This window comes from Bos taurus, chromosome 1 (assembly GCF_002263795.3).
Source record: "Bos taurus isolate L1 Dominette 01449 registration number 42190680 breed Hereford chromosome 1, ARS-UCD2.0, whole genome shotgun sequence".
NCBI classification, from domain to species: Eukaryota; Metazoa; Chordata; class Mammalia; order Artiodactyla; family Bovidae; genus Bos; species Bos taurus.
The window spans coordinates 6417140-6433562 of NC_037328.1; the positions used below are offsets into that span (position 1 = coordinate 6417140).

At 40.3% G+C, this 16423-nt stretch overlaps 1 protein-coding gene across 12 annotated transcripts in view; it reads left to right on the forward strand.

Moving 5' to 3' along the window:
- The window catches only part of GRIK1 (glutamate ionotropic receptor kainate type subunit 1), a 466650-nt gene that overhangs the window by 305990 nt on the left and 144237 nt on the right, over positions 1-16423 (forward strand). For all 12 annotated transcript variants that reach the window (XM_059885294.1, XM_059885300.1, XM_059885297.1 and 9 more), the window contains 1 exon segment: positions 10132-10313. In XM_059885294.1, coding sequence (XP_059741277.1) covers positions 10132-10313 — 182 coding nt within the window.

A 16423-nucleotide genomic window follows, 5' to 3' on the forward strand; every position in this document is an offset into this window, starting at 1 on the left:
GGCACTGCACTAATAAACCTTTATTTACAACAAATAAGGAAGCCAGTATGGTTGGATTACAGAGAGGGAAGATGTGACTCTGTCACACTTGTGAGCATTAAAGATCATGGAGGGCTTTGTAGATTATTGGAACAAGCTTCAGTTCCTCATGAAATGGGCAACCATTGCAGAGTTTTCAGAATACGAGTGACATGATCAAATTTATATCATAAAAAGATCACGCTGGCCTTTGTATAATAAAATGACATAGAGAGGCAAGGATAAAATTGGTGGCTCCTACTGAAATCAAGGCAAGAGATGAAAGTGATAGCAATAGAGGAGTGAGGAATGGTCAGATACTGGAAGTATTTTGATGTTGAGCTAGCATAATGCTCTGAGGGAGTGTAGGCTGGATGAAAGAAATAGAGGAGTCAAAGATAACTAAGCTTTTCGGCCTGAGCCAAAGGATGGAGTTACCTTTGCCTGAGATGGGAAAAGGTATATATGGAAATAGTTTGGAGAAATAAGGAGCAGGGGTTCAGTCATAAATCTGTTCTTTGATTTTGCAGTGTCTAGACCTCCGCATGTAGTTGAGGAGTAGGCAGTTCATATATGAATCTGGAGTTCAGGAATGTAGTGGACACTGGGATACAAACTCAAGGGTCCTCAGGATTTTGATGGAACTAGATGATGCCATCAGTTAAGTCAGTTCCATCCAGATATGTTCATAAAACATAGTACTTAAGATTTTTTTTTTTATCCATGGTTGCCTTATGTCATTTTTCAACACATCAGAGCATGAAATTTATAAAATGCAGCCTACAATAAAGAAGTATTATCTGTCACTTAAAACATACTCTCAAAGTTTTACAATGAGGATTCATTTGAAATAATCTAACATATATAAAAATGTCAATGATCAAAAGAAACACTGAATCTAGAAAGAAAACCCAAGAAAAATGACAACTGCAAAAATTACAATGACTAAAGTCTCGAAGTGCTGACTGATTGCCATGCACTATTCTAATTATTGAATGTAATTAACTCATTTAAAATGCTCAACCACCCTGTAATTAAGTGTAATAGCTACTCTTTGGCTATATTTAAACAGTGACTTGGGTTTGTTATGCCTATATTTTCCTTCACTTCCCCAAAGAAAATAGAAATATACTATATAGAAGCAAGAACCTACAAAGGTCTAAAATTTGGACTTGAAGAAAATTAAACATTTTGACATAAGTGGTCAAGCCAAAAAATAATCAGTACCAAGTAAAGGAATAAGTGAATTTTTCACCTTAGCAATCATAATTTACATCTCTCTGTTGTTATGATCACCTGTGCTAGCCAAAACACTCTGCTACCCACCCTCCTACAATCCTACCTGAAGTAGTTGGAGAATGGAAAATCCTGGGCACTCAGTACCAACATGATTATACATTACAGTTCTTTTCCTTCTGCCCTTACTCTTTCTACCCTTTCTGTTTACCCACTCTAATCCTCTGACCAGAACCCATTCAAATTTTCAAATTTCTGCTCAGGAAACCAATCTTTAGATATTTCATGGTGACTTTTTATTTTTAGCTACCATTGATATTAGCCAGAATTCAGGACCAAAACATACTGGTGGAGCTAAGTAGCACATAGTTAATCTTGAATATTTTGACTAGATTCTTCTATGGGGCTCTTTTCCATTAAGAGACACAATTTTTCTTTCAGGCAGTCTTTAGCCTTTTTTGATGCCCTTTTGAAAAACCACACATATGAATATCAGCACTTAAAAGTGCCGTATTTCCCCAAGTACTCCACTCACTTACCCATCTCCATTTCTCAGTCTGGTTTTTTCCTCCCCTCTGGAGAGTATATAGATCCCCTTATGAATCCTATTAGATTTGGATGTATTAATATACCAACATGTTTGTGAAATGCCATTTTGCATGTTTCCAAGTTCACATGAAGATGAAATTAATATTTAAACTGTGTGATCTTATCTTTGGGTCCCATCACATTCATTTTTATGACATCAAATCCACTGATGTGGTACATGTAAATGAACAGAGAATTGGATTAAGACTCCAGAAAACCTAGGTACCTTTCCTTTGAACTGCTGCTCATTAAATATAACTGGAGCTGTCCAAAAATGGATTGAGCTGCAAAAAGTGAGGTAGAAAATTTCTCAAACTAAGAGGTGTTCAGCAGCAGCTGTGTAGAGGGGATTCATGCATCAAGGAGGGGTTCGACCTTGAAGGTCTCTTGCAATGCCTGGCATCTGTGACTCATTTTCAGGGCCAATTCAAACAATTAACCTCCCTCTACCTCACTTTCCTTACTGTAAAATAGCACTGACACCTAACCACCGCAGAGGTATCTTCTGAGGTTTACTGAGCTATTTATAAGACATGTCGGATACTTCATAAGAAGGGGCGATGCAAATAGCAAACTTTATTATTATTTAAGGAGAAGGCAGGGGAATTTTTAAACTTCTACTGGAAATAGCAGGTTCTTTTTTTCTCCTCCATATGCTCCACCTGTTCCCAGAGTTGATGTGCATGCAAATCAGCATTTTTCTGTGTCATGTCTGAGTACACAGAGCAGATAGATGGCCCAAGAAAGTGTTTAGAATTGGCCACTTGGACACTTTTGAAACTTATCTCTACATGCAGAGCCCAGCTCAAACTCATAGGGAATAAACAGGCTCCCTGTTCTCAAGCAAACACTTTTCAAACCACAACTGCAGTTTACCATCATTGCATTGCTGGAGGTGGGAGTGGAGGAAGGAGGCTCATGGTTTGTCTTTTTATTGAGAAAGATTTGAACTTAGAGAAAAATGGCAAGAAATATACAGTGAACTCCTATACCTCCTACATCTAAGTTTAGCAGCTGTCATCATTTGCCCTGGGCTTCCTGGTGGCTCAGATGGTAGTGTCCGCCTGCAATGCAGGAGACCTGGGTTTGATCCCTAGGTCGGGAAGATCCCCTGGAGAAGGAAATGGCAAGCCACTTCAGTATTCTTGCCTGGGAAATCCCATGGACAGAGGAGCCTGGCAGGCTACAGTCCATGGGGTCACAAAGAGTCAGACATGACAGAGTAACTAAACAACGACAAACTACTGCAATGTGCTAGAAAACCCATCACCTTTGCCAGGGTTTGCCTACACCTTACCATTCTCTCCAACTGGACTCCAATCCTGGAAGTACTGAATGATTTGGGCAGGGCTGTCATTCACACATAGGAGGACCATTAGCAGAATTAGGAAGTGAAGCGAAGTCAAGTCACGTCCAACTCTTTCCGACCCCATGGACTATACAATCCGTGGAATTCTCCCAGCCAGAATACTGGAGTTGGTAGCTGTTCCCTTCTCCAGGGGATCTTACCAACCAAGGAATCCAACTGGGGTCTCCTGCATTGCAGGTGGCTTCTTAACCAACTGCACTATCAGGGAAGCCCAGCAAAATTAGGAGTAGTGTCCAAATCAATGGAGAAGGCAATGGCAACCCACTCCAGTATTCTTGCCTGGAAAATCCCATGGACGGAGGAACCTGGTAAGCTGCAGTCCATGGGGTCTCTAAGAGTCGGACACAACTGAGTGACTTCACTTTCACTTTTCTTTTTTTTTTAATTTTATTTTATTTTTAAACTTTACAATATTGTATTGGTTTTGCCAAACAGCAAAATGAATCCACCACAGGTATACATGTGTTCCCCATCTTGAACCCTCCTCCCTCCTCCCTCCCCATACCATCCCTCTGGGTCGTCCCAGTGCACCAGCCCCAAGCATCCAGTATCGTGCATCGAACCTGGACTGGCAACTCGTTCCATATATGATAGTATACATATTTCAATGCCATTCTCCCAAATCATCCCACCCTCTCCCTCTCCCACAGAGTCCAAAAGACTGTTCTATACATCAGTGTCTCTTTTGCTGTCTTGTACACAGGGTTATTGTTACCATCTTTCTAAATTCCATATATATGCTTTAGTATGATGTATTGGTGTTTTTCTTTCTGGCTTACTTCACTCTGTATAATAGGCTCCAGTTTCATCCACCTCATTAGAACTGATTCAAATGTATTCTTTTTAATGGCTAAATAATACTCCATTGTGTATATGTACCACTGCTTTCTTATCCATTCATCTGCTGATGGACATCTAGGTTGCTTCCATGTCCTGGCTATTATAAACAGTGCTGCGATGAACATTGGGGTACATGTGTCTCTTTCCCTTCTGGTTTCCTCAGTGTGTATGCCCAGCGGTGGGATTGCCGGGTCATAAGGCAGTTCTATTTCCAGTTTTTTAAGGAATCTCCACACTGTTCTCCATAGTGGCTGTACTAGTTTGCATTCCCACCAACAGTGTAAGAGGGTTCCCTTTTCTCCACACCCTCTCCAGCATTTATTGCTTGTAGACTTTTGGATCACAGCCATTCTGACTGGCATGAAATGGTACCTCATAGTGGTTTTGATTTGCATTTCTCTGATAATGAGTGATGTTGAGCATCTTTTCATGTGTTTGTTAGCCATCTGTATGTCTTCTTTGGAGAAATGTCTATTTAGTTCTTTGGCCCATTTTTTGATTGGGTCATTTATTTTTCTGGAGTTGAGCTGTAGGAGTTGCTTGTATATTTTTGAGATTAGTTGTTTGTCAGTTGCTTCATTTACTATTATTTTCTTCCATTCTGAAGGCTGTCTTTTCACCCTGCTTATAGTTTCCTTTGATGTGCAGAAGCTTTTAAGTTTAATTAGGTCCCATTTGTTTATTTTTGCTTTTATTTCCAATATTCTGGGAGGTGGGTCATAGAGGATCCTGCTGTGATGTATGTCAGAGAGTGTTTTGCCTATGTTCTCCTCTAGGAGTTTTATAGTTTCTGGTCTTATGTTGAGATCTTTAATCCACTTTGAGTTTATTTTTGTGTATGGTGTTAGAAAGTGCTCTAATTTCATTCTTTTACAAGTGGTTGACCAGTTTTCCCAGCACCACTTGTTAAAGAGATTGTCTTTAATCCATTGTATATTCTTGCCTCCTTTGTCAAAGATAAGGTGTCCATATGTGCGTGGATTTATCTCTGGGCTTTCTATTTTGTTCCAATGACAAACCCACAGCAAACATTATCCTCAATGGTGAAAAGTTGAAAGCATTTCCTCTAAAGTCAGAAACAAGACAAGGGTGCCCACTTTCACCATTACTATTCAACATAGTTTTGGAAGTTTTGGCCACAGCAATCAGAGCAGAAAAAGAAATAAAAGGAATCCAAATTGGAAAAGATGAATTAAAACTCTCACTGTTTGCAAATGACATGATCCTCTACATAGAAAACCCTAAAGACTCCACCAGAAAATTACTAGAACTAATCAAAGATTATAGTAAAGTTGCAGGATATAAAATCAACACACAGAAATCCATTGCATTCCTATACACTAATAATGAGAAAACTGAAAGAGAAATTAAGGAAACAATTCCATTCACTGTTGCAACGGAAAGAATAAAATACTTAGAAATATATCTACCTAAAGAAACCAAAGACCTATATATAGAAAACTATAAAACACTGGTGAAAGAAATCAAAGAGGGCACTAAAAATGGAGAAATATACCATGTTCATGGACTGGAAGAATCAATATAGTGAAAATGAGTATACTACCCAAAGCAATCTATAGATTCAATGCAATCCCTATCAAGCTACCAAGGGTATTCTTCACAGAGCTAGAACAAATAATTTCACAATTTGTATGGAAATACAAAAAACCTCGAATAGCCAAAGCTATCTTGAGAAAGAAGAATGGAACTGGAGGAATCAACCTACCTGACTTCAGGCTCTACTACAAAGCCACAGTCATCAAGACAGTATGGTACTTGCACAAAGACAGAAATATAGATCAATGGAACTTTCACTTTTCACTTTCCTGCATTGGAGAAGGAAATGGCAACCCACTCCAGTGTTCTTGCCTCGAGAATCTGAGGGAAGGGGGAGCCTGGTGGGCTGCCGTCTATGGGGTCGCACAGAGTCAGACACGACTAAAGCGACTTGGCAGCAGCAGCAGCAGTTCAAATCAATTATCTTTCCCTGAAGTAATGACTAGTTTAAAAACAAGTTTTAACTTCTTTACAATGAAATGTAAACAATTAATGGATTGCTGCAAAATGCAAACAAAAGGGAAGGCTTTCTCTAAATTTTTGTCTCCTGTGAACTAAAAAAGCCTTTTGAATTGTAAATTCTGCTGTTTGTTAATGAGGGCAGAAAGGTTGTTTTTTTCTTTTTTGAAAGCAAACAATTGCTTTGGAAGATAAATATAAACCTCCCCTTCCTTGCCCTTTATTCTTTCTACATCTTGGGTCTGTAATCTTTAAATCTGCTGATCCTCTCTTTCCTGAGGGAAATTCACCTGTATATGAACAAAATGAGTAAATTAGGGTTTAGTAGTGAGTTTCTCCAAAAGATAAATTTAGTCCAATTAAAAGCTAGTCTTTTGTACTGAGTTCTCCTTTCTCTTCTATTGGTATTAAAAACTTTCTTTTATGAAACAATTGTGAAAGCTCACAGTTACTTTTTTGGAGGAGGAGGGAGCCTGTTTATTAATGGACTCATTTGCCAAATAAAGGCTCAATGTTTTATGCTGGTTTAAAGTTCTTTTTTTCTCTCTATTTATTTACACAGATAATTATTTATGTAGTTAGTTAGTCATTCAGTCAGTTAAATATTTGATCTTACTAAGCAGTCAGAGGTGGACCTGGCTTTATGCCCTGGATCTGCCACCCAGTAGCCATACTCAATGTTAAAAAACCTGAGATCATGCCATCGGGTCCCATCACTTCATGGCAAATAGAAGGGGAAAAAGTGGAAGCAGGGACAGATTTTCTCTTCTTAAGCTCCAGAATCACTGCAGGTGGTGACTGCAGCCATGAAATTAGAAGACAATTGCTTCTTGGAAGGAATTGTATGACAAACCTAGATGGTGCATTAAAAAGTAAAGACATTACTTTGCCAACAAACTCCTTATGGTCAAAGCTATGTTTTTTTCAGTAGTCATGTACAGATGTGAGAGTTAGACCATAGAGAGGACTGAACACCTAAGAACTGATGCTTTCAAATTATGGTGCTGGAGAGGACTCTTGAGAGTCCCTTGGACAGCAAGGAGAGCAAACCAGTCAATCCTAAGGGAAATCAACCCTGAATACTCATTGCAAGGACTGATGTTGAAGCTGAAGCTCCAGTACTTTGGCCACCTGATGAGAACAGCCAACTCATTAGAAAAGACTCTGATGCTGGGAAAGACTGAAGGCAAATGGAGAAGAGGGCAGCAGAGGATGAGATGGTTAGATAGCATCACTGACTCAGTGAACATGAGCTTTAGCAAATTCAGGGAGATAGTGGAGGACAGGGAAGCAAAGAGTTGTACATGACTCTTTGGACATGACCATGGGGTCACAAAGAGTTGGACATGACTTAATGACTGAATAATAGCAAACCTTAACACAAGGTTGAGTAAGCTGGTCCAGCCCCAATTAGCCTTGGGTCATAATTTATGAAATTAAGTAATAAGAAATGTCCATGTACATCATAAGATTTGATGGCATTAAATCCTTCTATGGGCTGTGAAGACCTTAAAGCAAGATGTGTTCATGTGTCTCCAACTTTTAGTGTGGTACTTGGCATACAGTGAACAGCCAGGAAATGTTTTCCCATAAACATGAATGAATGAAGGGAGAGAAAGCATTCAACTTTAAAGGCTCTTAATGTGTATAAGTCATCATGATAGGAAGATGCACTTCAAGACAGACATTCCATTTAGCAAAGAACAAAAGAGCAGCTTGTGGCAGCAGATGAAATGAAATTCTTAAAATTTTTGCTTATTTTATTTAAAGCCCACGTTGATCTCCCTTGTGGCCATGCTCAAATTAAAAAAAAAAAAAAAAAACCTGATTATAAAGCAAGAGGGCAATAGGGGAAAAAAAAATACAGGAGAGACTTGTAAGCAGCCTAAAGAAGAAAGGAGATTGGGTACCTCTTTCAACTTTTTCCCCATCCCATCAAATAATCCAAAATTATACCTGTTCCCTCAAGCATCAGCAAATTTGTATTTGCAATGCATGATGGTGACGTGGAAAGACGGAGAGCTGGACCCACAGACAGTTTGAATCCATGGCTCCTCCTATCTTTGTAACCATGAGTAAGTTACCTCATTGCTCTGAGCCTTGATTTTCATACATGAAATAATGAAGATGATAACACTTTCTTCATAGGGTTATTGTGAAGAGGAACAAATGCACAAGTCAGTGTGCTCAGTTTTTTCTATTAGTTACCCACCAGGTGCTCAGGACAAGTGATTCTGGAAGTAAGAGGAAAAGTAACCCATTTGTGCTTGTGTGTGATAGTGCTCAGTCGTGTCCAACCCTCTGCAACCCCACAGATCGTAGAGCCTGTGGGTATAGCCTGTGGCTCCTCTGTCCATGGGATTCTCCAGGAAAGAATACTGGAGTGGTTTGCCACTTCCCCCTCCGAGTTATCTTCCCAACCCAGGGATTGAACTGGCATCTTCTCCTGTGTCTCCTGCATTGCAGGCAGATTCTTTACCTACTGAACCATTGAGCCACTGAGGAAGTAGGTGAGGTAATTGGGAGCCTTCAACCACATCAGTACCTGGGAGCCTTCAATCACACTGATTTGAAAAGAACCAAGTTCCTAGGAAGTTAAAAAATTAAGAAGGATAATGAGCACTAAATTTTGATATGATTCTACAACTCCTTCTTTCCTTGCACTGGTTTATTTGACCCTGAAGAGTACCTTTCTCTCAAATTTACTGTACTTCAGAACCACACCTACCCTAGGTATGAGAGAACTCATAGCATCATAGACACAAAAATGTAGCTTCTAGGGGAAAGGGTAAAAGTGAGAGTGTTAGTCACTCAGTCGTGTCCAACTCTGTGACTCCATGGAATGTAGCCCACCAGGCTTCTCTGTCCGTGGGATTTCCCAGGCAAGAATACTGGAGTGAGTTGCCATTTCCTTCTCCAGGGGATCTTCCCAACCCAGGGAAAGAACCTGGGTCTCCTGCATTGCAGGCAGATTCTTACAAATAAGTAAATAAACAAAACAAAAAAGTAAAAGTGCCTCAAGTCCAGAGGTAGCCGGCGTATATATGCTCTATCTTGCATGGTGCATACCACGATTTCTATCTGAAGAGTGACAAAGCTTAGCATTTCCTATTGATTACTTGAAGCTGACACATCCTGAAGGCACAGGCTGTGTAATAAAAAAAAAAAAAAAAATTCAATTTTCCAGTGCGAGTCCTTGAGTAAGAGCCAACATCGTGCAGTGTAACAAATGCCAGTTAACATAAGGGGAAATAAGACTAAGGCTTTATATAGCTGTTGGTCTTGCCTTAGTAAAACACTTCTGTTTAAGACAATGGTGCAGTTCACTGGATTCATTTTTGTGGTGAATTAAACATTCTTCCTCGAGTTAGTTGAGTTAGCTGTATACACTCCTATAACCACCAATGGTAGATTTTTTAAAGAATATGCTTCTGCCCTTATTATCATGACTTTTAAAGTATTCAGTGGTCTTTTCTTTTAATCAAGAAAGTATTTTCCCATCCAATGTTCAATTATATTAGAAAGAAAAAACAAGCCATTTATAATTAGCTTAAATGGCAGGAACTGAAAGATGATATAGAACAGCCCAACTAATTAACTGCAAAACAGTATGTTATATATAAATATTTGATGAAAGGGTTGCAGAGGTTTATAGTCCCAAGAAATTCTAGTATTTTACTGTTTGTTTGTTTTTAAGTAAGATGGTATATCCATCACCTCAAGCACCTTTGAAAACATCAAGCAAATTTTGTTTACAAAATTTTACAGTTATTGACTTGATTTGCAAAAGATTTGTGGTGAAAGCTGGAGAGGACAATTGCATTCTAAAAAAAATTCAAAATCCTCTTGGGAAAATTGTGCTTCTAGCCACACATACCCACAAAAGGAAAATATTATATGATCCACCATAGAAAGAGGAATGATAAATGAGCAGTCAATAGTGCAACCTTTAGGTAGGTGGCCTCTCGATACATTGGGGGAATAATATGAGTTTGACTCTAAATGGCAATAAACAAATATTCTGGACAGAACAGTCTGTTGCCTGATTGAATGTCATTTTCTAGGTCTCATTCGCCTGCAAGAGCTCATCAAAGCTCCCTCCAGATATAATATTAAAATCAAAATCCGCCAGCTGCCCTCTGGGAATAAAGATGCTAAGCCGTTACTCAAGGAAATGAAGAAAGGCAAGGAGTTCTACGTGATATTTGACTGTTCGCATGAAACAGCCGCTGAGATCCTTAAGCAGGTAAGAGGGGGAGGGAGGAAGAGAAAAGGGGGGGAATGTGTTCATTTCTCTTTCTCGAAAATGCCATCCGGTATCGCTGAGTGTGGCATGCTAAAACTCCAGCAGTTCAATTAGGCTGAAGATTGCAGTTTTCAGAACACTTTTAAAGAGCCATTGGGCTCAGGTTTCTTTGAAACCAGCTGTTGGTATGTAGTTACAGATGTGTGGTCCTGTGTCCTTCTTGAGAGATTAGTAGATCTTGCCAGCAGACATTGAGATGAGTATCATTTCAAGGTGATAAAGCATCTCTTTTATGTCTCAGAAACCCACCAGATTTTATGTATACAATGCCTGACTTGTCCTAAATACATCTTCCTCATGGCAAGTCCTCTTCTGTGAAACATGCAAGATTACAAGTGTGGTAAAACAAAAAAAGGGAAACAGGGACAAGTCACAGAAAAGATGCTTCTCTCTCCTCATTTGTTCCAAACTCTGAGCTGCCATGCATTGATCTCCATGGATAGTGTGGGTGAAAACACTTGATAAATTGTGAAACCTTATAAATGAAAGATGATAGTAATGTTAAGAGTGAAAAACAGAGCAATACTTTCTGGGCATTTTGGGATGTATAGCATTGGTCTTATGCCCAAGAAAGTTCAGAATTAAAAGAAAAAAAAAAGATTAAACCTAGACTCCTGTTGCTGCTGCTAAGTCACTTCAGTCATGTCCGACTCTGTGCGACCCCATAGACGGAATCCCACCAGGCTCCCCCATCCCTGGGATACTCCAGGCAAGAACACTGGAGTGGGTTGCCATTTCCTTCTCCAATGCAGGAAAGTGAAAAGTGAAAGTGAGTCACTCAGTCGTGTCCGACTCTTCTCGACCGCATGGACTGCAACTTACCAGGCTCCTCCGTCCATGGGATTTTCCAGGCAAGAGTACTGGAGTGGGGTGCCATCACCTTCTCCAAAACCTAGACTAGTGACTCTCAAATCAGAGTGATTTGACCCCTCAGGGACTTCTAGATGTCTGGAGACATTTCTGGTCATCGTACAGGGGACAGTGGCACTCCACTCACAGCTAGTAATTAGACGCCAAGGATGCTGCTAAACATCCTATAAGGCACAAAGTCCACACCCCTCTCCCATCAACAGAGGATGATTTAGCCTAAAATGCCTTGAGAAACTCTGCCACAAAGACAATGGGAAAAGCAAGAGAGGCATCCCACATATATTTGTTAATATAGATATTTGCTTTTCTGTTTTTGACTTACTTCACTATGTTAAATAGTCTCTAGGTCTACAGATGACCCAACTTTGTTCCTTTTTATGGTTGAGTCATAGTCCATTGAATATATGTACCACATCTTCTTTATCCATTCAATTTAAGATTGACTATAGCCCTGGCTATTGTAAATAGTGCTACAATGAACATTGGGGGGCATGAGGGAGGAGATATATATATACATACAGCTGATTCGTGTTGTACAGTGGAAACTAACACAACACTGTAAAGCAACTCTACCTCAACAAATGCTAATAAAATAATAATAATAAAATAGAAGCATTAATAAGAGTCAGGGTATTGAATTGGAGGAAAGTAGGCAAAAGTAGCCAGGTTATATTCACATGACCAGACTGGTGACTTTCTGTTTTTCGAGTGGTCACTGTCACCTAAGGCAATGTTTTTATCTAAAATGACACAAGGTGTTATTGCGGTCCTCAGGCTTCCCAGGTGGCTCAGAGGGTAAAGAATCTGCCTGCAATTCAGGAGACCCAGTTTCCATCCCTGGGTAGGGAAGATCCCGTGAAGGAGGAAATAGCTACCCACTCTCGATTCTTGCCTGGAGAATTCTACGGACAGATGAGCCTGGCAGGCTATAGTCCATGGAGTCACAGAGAAACAAACATGACTGAGTAACACATATTTACTTACTTACTAGTTTAAAAGGTATTGGGTGAGCTATGTGGTTGACTGGTAATACACACTAATTTCAGAAGTGGACCAACCCCTCCATGCACATGCAGAGTTGTGGGTTTCTGAGTAACTTGGAAGAGATCTCTTGGCACAGTCGTTCTGCTTGACTCTCCAGTCTTATATCTAATACCTGAAGGGCATTTCTTGGAAGCCATTGAGTCACAGGATGCATATAAAATTGCCACTGAAAACAATCATAGACATCATCAAAGCTAATCCTCTCACTTTATAGGAGGTAACATGACTTTCCAGAGTGATCCATCCAACTCGGCCTCCTTTATCCCACCTTGTGGTTTTTCCACTGTGACACGCTTCTTCTTCAGTTAGGCAGACTAGCCTTACTTACTTATAAAGTTACTTACTTATAAAGTATAGTTCCATTAACACGTCTTTGGATATTATAAGTACCTTTCAGTAAAGAAAGCAAGCATATTGCAGTGATGTCAATGCTGAAAGGTGAATAAATATAATCAGCTGCCCTTTATCCCAAAGCTTCATTTGAGAATTTTAATGCAGTCATTAAAGTGTGTAATGGAGTGTGGACCAGAACTGAGAAAAACACCCAGATTTTATGCAGAGCCCTCAAAATGCAAAGAAGCGTCCTATCCCAAGAGTCTTTTATAACTGAAGCCAGGGACTTCTGTTACATTTAAGGGGATGATTTGCTGATGAGGCTTCTCTTGGTTAGAAATCTATTTGCCTCACATAACTGGTCATATCTCTCCCAAAGGGCAGGCTTGGAACAGGCAAGAGAAATGCCTGGTGGTCATGCAAGGGGCTGCTAGCTTCTTCACTATTTTGCTAAATGTGGATATACAGTTCCTTTGATACAAGTGATTCTTTCCTTGTAGAATAGAGGTTACATCATTTAAAGGAAAAATTTTAAATGAAAATAAAAACACAGAAAATCATCCAAGATAAGCCCTCTCAAGGATTGTCTGGTAGGGTCAAGGAAAAATAGGATCAGTTCAGTTTTGCCCAAGCCATTGACCCAAACACTTCTTTCTCCACCCTGTGTTATCATGTTTTATCTTGCATTTGCTTTCCCTATTCGTCTGAATTGGCTGTGGAGCTGAGGGCAAGTGATTGAAGAGACTGTTCATCCCCTCTTTGTTCTAGACCAAAGATCTGAAAAGATTGAGAGGGGAGGGGAACCTTTTTAAAAGGTTCCAACATGAAACCCTTATCTTACTGCATGAGGTAGAAGTATTACCCATTTTTGAAATCAAAGCAAAGGACCAAGGTTGGTTGGATGGGTTTCATTTGGACCTCCAAGAGGCTGGTATGGTTTGAAAAGTTATAAAAAAAGGCCTTAGGACTTTCTGTTCTGGGCAAAGTGGGGCACTCTGTGTGAATGGATACTCCATGTGATTCAGTTGAACTTGCTCCATTAGCTCTGGGCAACTGCATATAGAAGCTTTTTCTGAGACCTTTCCTGTCTGTGGAGTATCTCCAGGGAGTTTGAGGATTCAGGAGTCTAGGGTCCTATTCCAGCCACCACTTAACCTATCTCTTTCTCCTGAGGGAAAGGAAGGAAGGAAAGAGACTCATCTCTTTCACAGAGACGCCAAAGATGGTATCTGACACCCTGTATGTCATCTCACGTCATCTCAGGTTGCTGTTATTGTTGTTTAGTCGCTAAGTTACTTCCAACTCTCTGAGACTCCTTGGACTGCAGCACACCAGGTTTCCCTGTCCTTCACTATCTCCCAAAGTTTGCTCAATTTCATGTCCACTGAGTCAGTGATGCCATCCAACCATCTCATCCTCTGCCACACCCTTCTCTCCCTGCCTTCAATCTTCCCCAGCATCAGGGCCTTTTCCAATGAGTAGGCTCGCTGCATCAGCTGGTCAAAGTATTGGAGATTCAGCTTCAGCATCAGTCCTTCCAGTGAATATTCAGGGTTGATTTCCTTTAGGATTGACTGCTTTTTCCTGGTTTATCACAGTTTATCCTGAGGTAAATTTAGCATTTTCACTTCAGAGTTGACCACACTGATCTCAGATGGGTTAAGTGCTTCATACAAGGTCACTCTCTGAACTGCAGGACTGGGTCAGCAGACAACCTGATCTCAGAAACTGTGAGTCTACTTTACCGTAAAGGGCCCCCATTTTAGAGTGGAGAAGCCTTCGATTCTGAACTAGGCTTCCAGCAATGTCTGGGGAAAACACAACCAGTTACTGCTCTTCTCCTTTAGATGAAATTAGTATTATTAGTTTTTACTTCTTTGGTGACTACAATCACTGCTGAGAAAATTTTCTCTGCCAGGTCAACTTGGCTTTCTTCTCATGCACATTTCTCATTATTTTTCTGTACTTCCCTACACCTTCATCATATTTTACTTTTTAATGATTCTTTAGAGAAGAGAAATCCACTGCACTTTAAGGAAGATATTTGACATTTATCTAAAAGTAAAAACTGGAATAAAGTCTATAGTTATTCTTGGCCATGCTAATCACTTCAGCAAAGTAATTATTTCTATTCATATTGAACAAGTACTATATGATGAGAATCTGAAAAGTTATTTCCCAAAAATTTGTTAGAAATTCAAATGTCAAGACTTGATTAGGCTACGGAGGAGCAGAGCTCTCATGTGAACAAACTGTCTTTGTGAATTTCTTCAGTCTGAGAGTGGCCCCAACAAGCGTCAACATACACGTGGGACCCATCAGGTCACTAGGGGTCTTCTTCGCCCCCTGTCCCCCAATCACCTCCCAGCAGGCATCCTGCTGCTTTCAGAGGATGCCGAGCACGGCTTAATCCACCTTTAATGTCGAAATCCCAGGTCAACAGCTCCTCCTGACTTCCACCTCCCCCAAGTCTCTTTCTCCTCTCCATGACTCCTCACAGTCCGCCACATTTTCACGTCCGCTCATTCCCACTGAGTGTGATTCTACCAAGAGTAGCTGATGGCAGATAAAGATGAGGCACAGGGTAGGAGGACTCTGGGTGGGGAATTCCAAACATGTGTCTAGTGCCATGCTGGGTGATAAGCAACATTCTCCTTTCATAAACATTACAGCCCTTGATAAAATTGGTACTTTTTTTTTTTTTTGCAAATGAAAATTGAAGCTCAGGGACAGTATTAATTTTATCAACCGAGCATGCTCTTAATGCAAATTCCTGTGACCTATGTAATATAACACACCCTCCCTCCTCTAGCCTCTTTGCCTCCAATACCCTATTTCAGGGACACTCTGCCTGGATATGTAATATGGCCTCTTTTCCTTCTGTATGACTTTCGCACTTGCAATTGCCAACACCTTTTTCCAAAATCGTCCTCACCTAAGCCACTGTGATTAATCATTCGGAGATAAAGAAGAAAGAACTCATTCTTTATTTTAAAATATTTGTTTATTTGGCTGCAACAGGTCTTAGTTGTGACAGGCAGGATCTTTTGTTGCAGCGCGCGGATTCTCTAGTCGCAGTATGTGGGCTCAGTACATAGCTTGTGGGATTTAATTCCCCCACCAGGGATCGAGGGGCTTTCCAGGTGGCTCAGTGGATAAAGGATCTGCCTGTGATGCAGGAGATGGGAAGACATGGGTTCAATCCCTGGGTTGGGAAGATCCCCTGGAGGAAGAAATGGCAACTCAGTCCAGTTTTCTTGTCTGGAGAATCGGGTGAACAAAGGAACCTGGTGGGCTACAGTCCACGGGGTCTCCAAGACTCAGACATGACTGAAGCAACTTAGCACACCCGGGATCAAATTCACATCCCCTGCCTTGCAAGGCAGATCACCAGGGAAGTCCCAAAGAAGGAACTTGTTTCTCGTTTCTTGTGACCTTGCACTCTACTTAGTTGCTTTGTAACTTTAATAAAAATCTATAATTAATGAAAGACATTGATCCATTTGTTATCTGTATCCCCTACTATACTCTTCTATATAAGAGGATAGACGCCTTCTTTGTCTCATTTTCCTAAATCCCCCATATTAATTACATTATTTAACACACAATAAGGGCTCAATACATTTCTATTAGATGAATAAATAAAACGCATGTTCCAAGAACTGTGCTTTAGGCTCTTCATAAATAATCTTTCTTATACCCCACTCAGTATGCTGAACTCTCAGCTCTGTCAGGCACAGTGAACAAGTCCTCTGTGCCTCAGTTTCCTCAAAAGCAAGGTTTCATTCAACCCCAAAGTCCTG